The following is a 6952-nucleotide window of genomic DNA, read 5'->3' as shown; positions in this document are numbered from 1 at the left end:
AGTTTGAACTTTGAACTACTTAAGACACTGCTTCACGGATAAAAAAGCTTAATAAGCCCGCAACATTTTACCGATATAAACGGACAATAGCTTTGTAGCTTCAGCATCATTTTGACTTGAGAAGTCCCCGATGAACTGCTTGTTTATCCTAAGTGCCTTTACTCTTGTGGAGGTGTAATTGCTTAGAGAGAAGATTCTTAAAAGTGGAGTCCCGCTTCATTGTGCAAAACAAACATATTGCCAAGTGTCTTGTCAACATAAGCTGCCACCAATGTGTCTTTTGTACTCCTCAAAGATAATCTTGAGAAGCTCCTGCAACCTAATATTTGCTAGTCATCCTCACTCGGTTGACAAGGTTGGAGCCAAAGATGCCCCCTGCTAGAGCTATTTGTTCATGGAAATGTCGGTGACCAGATTGTGAAAACGCAAAATTCTCGAGATTTCTTAACAAATTGTTTATTAAAGTAGGCGATGCCGGCAATAAGATTTTAATTTATAGTGGCATATATAAATTTTAGGGAAGACAATAGGTTGGACTTGTAACGTAAAGATCTAAGTTGGTATAATCGCCCTTGATTTATTCTGATTTGTATCAATATATTCATAATATAATATCTTTGAATAATTTAATTGGATTGATCCAGAATCTAGTACATAATGAAAATGCCTGATAAGTTGATTTGTGTAGTAATGGTGTTGAATTTTTTTAGCAAACTGTGATTAATAAATTAACCTTTTTTGGATTCAAATTTATAAGGCAATCCAAATTTGGTTTCTACTTTCTATAGATACAAGTATAGTGTAAAAGAGGTGTTGGGCTGGCTGGGACGAGCTTAACAAAAATACCAACATGTGCCCTATTCCGGTGGCTCGGTTATGCTTATAAACTAATGCTTATAAATAAGCAGTTATTTCGTTTATGCATTGTTATTTAGATTTTCTAAGTGCTGAAATAATCTAATGAACTGTTTTTCTTTTTTGTTTTTTTTAAGGTACTTGCTTGTTTACATTAGAACATATATATCATGGCTAATAATGTCGACAATGCGACTGAGGGCAATATTGAGGGTAGTACTGAGAGTAGCGCGGCCAAGGTTCACCATGTATTTACTAATGTCCCTGGATTAGCTCAAGCTTTCCTAGACTTGTGTTTGGATGAAGTTACGAAAGAGGGTTACCAAGGTTCATCCCTAAAACCTATTAGCTGGAAACGCGTAAGGGATACCTTGAATGATAAGTTTAAGTTAAACCTTGAGCAAAAGGCTTTCAAAAATTGGTGGGATGCGCAGAAAAAAAAGTATGTGGCTTGGAGGAATTGTGTTGGCAAGAGTGGTGGAGGAATCAATTTTGCACTTGGGAGTATTAATTGGCCAGAAGAAGTTTGGGCTGATGTTCTTCAGGCAAGTGCTATTATATTGCATAATTTGTTTTGTGATAATTCAAATTTGTTTTTATTTTTGTGTTAATTATGTTATTGAATTATTTTGTTTGGTCCAAATTAATATAGAGGAACCCGACTGCAATAATCTATAAGAAGAAGCCTCTGAGTAATGCAGAAGAGTTGTACAAGTTGTTTGAGGGCACTTTGGCGACGGGGGATGCTGCTTATGCTACTGGGGAGGTTGGGTTGCCAGATGATCACGTGGTGATTGATGACGATGATTCAAATATGGTGAATGATGATACCATTCCAATTCCAGACCCAGATGTGGAGGTAACTGATTCCTATTGGGATAATGTACACATCAATACTCCTCCTGTTAGCGCACAACCTAGCACCCCCCACTTTGAACAAGGTGGAACTAGTAGTGTTGCTAGTGATGGTTCAAAAAAGAAGAGGAAGAAGGTAGTTGATGAAGAGGAATCTGATGGTGTGCAAGAGTTAATTGGTGTGGTGAAGAATCTAGTGACACATATGGAGCTTGAAAGGATTGAAGTGAAGAAGAGCATGGAGTCCTATTCTATGTCTATATGTATGGGTATTCTGAATTATCTAAAAGAAAATGAGCAGATGACTATGGATGTGTATATGGGTGCAATGGTGAAACTTGATGCAAATAAGGAGTTTAGGAAAGCCTTAGTTGAATTGGAGGATATGGAGGATAAGAAGATTTTTCTCACAAGATTGGTTAGCATGGGAGTTTAACTTGGTGGGGATGTTTTAAAACATACTCGGTCTACTTTTTTTATTATGTTGTAATGTGATACTTAATTAGTTATGCATATGACAATGCATTATCATTTAAGTGGTTATGAAATCTACTTTTTTTATTATGTTGTAATGTGATATTTAATTAGTTATGCATATGACAATGCATTATCATTTAAGTGGTTATGAAATTAGACGTGAATTGGTACTATGTAATGGTATGTAAAGCAGGGTTATATTTGTCAAATAACCATCTATAAGATGTTGTATGTTTGTTTTTTCTTTTTCTGCAAGTGCTTATAAGAGGAACTTAAAATAAAAAACAAACTAGTTTATAAGACCCACTTATAAGACCCTCTTATAAGACCATGTCTTATAAGACCCTCTTATAACTTAAACCAAAAAAACAAATAGGCCCTAAGTTTCTGAAAGCGAGGCTAGAGTACTTATTCTACAAATCCTGTGAGAATATAGCCTAAAGCCTTATATGAGCGAAACATTTGAGAAATGACACAAGGGAGAAGTAAAATCCGGATAGAGAAATCACACGTCCACTTGCTTGATCACTATGCCATATCCTAAGCGAGAATTTAGGCCCTCTTTGGATCGATATAGCCAGAAATTCAAACCTGTGAATTATTTTCCGCTAGTCGCCCCTCTGAGCCCTTCGGTAGCCTTTCATAACCCACAAATCCTTTATCCTGTTACAAAAACAAAACAAAATAAAAAATAAATAAATAATCAACCTACCCAATCTAGAATAAGTCTGAGAATAGAATGAGGAAGAAAGATGAAGAGAAAAAAAAACGGTGTAAACAAAAGTTAGTTAATTGCTTCAGAAAATAAAGAAAAGAAGTTTCCATCCAAAGAAAAAAAAAAATAAAAATAGAAATAAAAAAATAAAAATAAAAAAAAAAAAAAAAAAAAAAAAAAAGAATAAAAGGAGTCAAAAGCCAAAGAAAAAGAAAAAAATATATGGCTAAGGATGGAAACAAAGTGTAGAAGCAAAAGTAAATAACAAGGTTTTTTCTAAGTTACATAATATGAAGACTCTACTATCTCAGACTTGTCCTTTTGAATATCCATTTCCTTCCTTCTTAAACCATCTCCTAATCCCCGCAACACCTAATAAAGACCTCTAGCTCAATTAGGAATATGTTAGTGTGATAGTAAGTGGGAGATGTGTTTCATCGACTCCGGCTTCCTTGTTGTCATTGAGATTGTAAGGTAAAGTGTGCCCACTTGCATTTCGGAGTAAAAAAACTTGAGCGAAAAATCGTGAGTGGTTTTCGTCTTGACATTTATGTGAGGACCTACTTAAGGACGCTATTCCGAGTTTTCAGAAATGAACCTGCTAGACATTTCATAGTATTACTCATAGTATTTATATTCGTATCATAGATGATTGATTATTATGCATATATTAACTTAGGTTTTTGACTTGGTTATTCTTATTCATTTGCTAGTGAGATGTATAGATAGTTGGGATATGAATGAGGAAGCAATAGTTTTATTTCTTAGTTGTTGTAGTATAGTTGAAGTTTGTAAGTACTTTCACTGGAAAACTCTCACGAGGCTATAACTCGTCCACTAGGGAACTCCTAGTGGTTTAAGGCCTTGTTGCATATGCTCAATGCAATCGCGACTCAAATAAACGAGTAGTTAGAACTCCATTTTTGGTCACTTATTCTAATTTTCTCATCTTTGCTTGAGGACAAGCAAAATGCTGTTTGGGGTGGTTTGATAAGAGCCCAAAACTGTAGTTTTAACCTACAGAATCATACTTTTAGACCAATTATGTGAGTAATAATTAAGAGTTAACACTGATTACGTGTTTTTATGCATTTCAGGTTTCAAAGTCCATTCTGTGCAGAAATGTGCCACTTTAGCGAGATAAAGGAGCAAAGGTCGGTTACTAAGGAGTTCCGTGATTAAAGGCCAAGATTCAAGAAGACAAAGCCTTTCTAAAGCCCAGTCAAAAGCTGAAAAGTCGACGCGGGCAGAAACAGCACACAAGTCAGCAGAACTTCCGAAGGCCGTATCTTTGGACTTAGACCTTGGTATGGGGCCTACCTTATGTCAAAACGACTGGCTCGGAAAGAGCTTTCCAATGGTCTAAGCCTCGATCTAATCAGAGGAGCAGAAGTGGACAAAAAGTTTGTTGAAGCCAACTGCAGCTGAAGAGGCCTTTTTGGACTGAAAGTATTGGGTTTTGGGCCTTATTCTCTGGCCCAAAACATGGCTCCAAGCCCATGCACGATTTTTGGATCCGAAAGTATAAAAACCAAAGCTTCACTCTTTGTTAAATGTAGCTAGTTAAACCTAAAACTATATAGAATTCTAGATCTAGTTTTCAGTAGAGTAATTAAGTTTAAGTTCCATTTTCAATTCTTGTTTTAGATTAAGTCCTTGAATCATTGTTCTTGATTGAGTAGATAAATAAAATAGTTATTTTTGTCAATTTCGATTTTTGTTATTTCAATTTATAGATTTAGTTTTAATTCTTGTTGATTATCATTTCATAGTTTAAGTAGATTGAAACATTGTTAGTTAAATTAGTTAAGTTAGAATTTTAATATGATGCGTAATTATAATTCAATGGGAAATGATGGGTTGATGACACAAGGCTAAAACCTCCATTAGAGGGGTTGATGAAGCTTTGATGAAAACTTAGTGGTTTAGTGTAGAAGCGTTGTAGAATCTATTCCACTCTAGAAGATCGTGATTCGCCATGAGAATGAGTGGACGACCTCACATGCTAGTTAGTATTTGGTAGAAATGCCATGAACACTAGGGATTAGAACTCGAAATTCTTGCCGTAAGAACGTAAGAATCGAGATACAAGAATCTATGCTAGGTTATCAAGTTGGATTCGAGGTGGATTCAATTCCCCTCTAATCCTTATTCTAGATTAAAAAACAATCATATTTCCATAGCATTCGTAGTTTAAATTCAAATAATCAAGTTCATATTGTATCGTAGTATAACACCCTTCGTAAATCTCTCTTTAGACTTAAGACCGATTAATTAGATTAGAAAACATTCCATGCTAGAGAACTAGGAGTGGAACGAATTTGTTACTCCACTCTATTTCGATAGAATTGAGAGTAGAAACTTTGATAAATATAGACACATAATCTAGTTTTAGTTTACTTACATTTTGAGTTTCATCGTTCATTTCGTAGGTAAACTATTCATTTTATCGTTTATCAACCCTAGTGTATGCAAACATCGCATACATTTGGAGGATAATGCGAAAACTTCCCGTGAGCCACAACGTCATTTGAACCCTACCATGAAGGAGGTAGTTAGAGTGGAAGTGTTGAGATTACTCGATGCTGGTATCATCTCAGATAGTGAATGGGTGAGCCAAGTTCATGTAGTCCCTAAGAAATCAGGTATTACAGTCATTCGTAATGCCGATGGAGAGTTAGTTTCCACCCAAATTCCTATACCATGGTGGATTTATATTGATTATAGGAAGCTTAATGCTATGACACGTAAGGATCACTTTCCTTTATCCTTTGTCGACCAAATGCTTAAACGTCTAGCCGACCATGCTGACTATTGTTTTTTAGATGGCTACTCTGGCTATTTCCAGATTATTATTGACCCTGACGACCAAGAGAAGACTACATTCACATGTCCCTTTAGTACGTATGCATATAAAAGAATGCCTTTTGGCCTTTGTAACTCGCCTGGTACACTCCAGGGTTGTATGCTACATATTTTTAGTGACATGGTGGAGAAATACATGGAAGTGTTTATGGATGATTTTTCCATTCATGGTCATTCCTTTGAAGATTGTCTTTCAAATCTTTCTAAAGTTTTGAAACGGTGTCAGGAAAAGAACTTAGTCTGAAACTGGGAAAAATGTCATTTTATGGTCATTAAAGGCATAGTTATAGGTCATATTGTTTCTAAAAATGGAATATAAGTAGATAAAGCTAAAATAGATAAGATAGCGTCTCTGCCTATACCATGGACTATCCGTGACATTAGGGCCTTTCTAGGCCATGCAAGTTTCTACAGACGTTCCATAAAAGATTTTTCAAAAATAGCTAAGCCTTTTACAAAATTTCTTTTAAAAGAAGTCATTTTTTATTTTAATTATGACTGCAAATAGGCTTTTGAAACTTTAAAAGCCACTTTAACCTCTGCACCTATCATACAACCACCAGACTGGTCTAAACCTTTTGAACTTATGTGTGATGCTAGTGATTATGTCGTTGGTATTGTGCTAGGACAGAAGTTAGATAATAAATCCACAGTAATTTTTTATGCTAGTAAAATCTTAAATGATGCTCAATGTAATTACACTACTACTGAAAAGGAATTTCTAGCCGTTGTCTATGCCTTAGATAAGTTCCATCCCTACTTAGTTGGTTCCAAGACCATCGTCTATACAGACCATGCCGCGCTTAGGTACTTTCTCGCGAAGAAGGAAGCTAAGCAGAGATTGATCCTTTGGATTCTTCTCCTAACTTAATTTACCTTAGAAATTAAGGATAAAAAAAGAGCTGAAAATGTAGTTGCAGATCACTTATCTTGGTTAACATATAAGGATGTCAGTGATTCCGAATCAATATCTGACTCTTTTCCAGATGAGCATCTTTATTCTATTTTTCTACACATTGGTATGCAAACATAGTTAATTTTTTAGCGTCCGAGATCATTCCTGAGATATGGACCAGGAATGAACATAAGAGATTGTTAGCTGATATACGATAAAATTGAATAGTTTACCTACGAAATGAACGATGAAACTCAAAACGTAAGTAAACTAAAACTAGATTATGTGCC

At 35.4% G+C, this 6952-nt stretch overlaps 1 protein-coding gene across 1 annotated transcript; it reads left to right on the top strand.

The window, feature by feature from the left end:
- Positions 1 to 1010: 1010 nt before the first annotated feature.
- On the top strand, positions 1011 to 2271 carry LOC147487686 (uncharacterized). The gene is made up of 2 exons (XM_086572034.1): positions 1011 to 1400; positions 1508 to 2271. The coding sequence occupies exons 1-2, from the start codon at positions 1026 to 1028 to the stop codon at positions 2144 to 2146; spliced, it is 1014 nt and encodes a 337-aa protein (XP_086428160.1). The 5' UTR covers positions 1011 to 1025; the 3' UTR covers positions 2147 to 2271.
- Positions 2272 to 6952: the final 4681 nt, after the last annotated feature.

The sequence above is a fragment of the Coptis chinensis genome, chromosome 7 (assembly GCF_015680905.1).
Source record: "Coptis chinensis isolate HL-2020 chromosome 7, ASM1568090v1, whole genome shotgun sequence".
NCBI lineage: Eukaryota > Viridiplantae > Streptophyta > Magnoliopsida > Ranunculales > Ranunculaceae > Coptis > Coptis chinensis.
The sequence above is the reverse complement of the archived record's forward strand: the minus strand, read 5'-3'. Positions and strand labels throughout refer to the sequence as shown.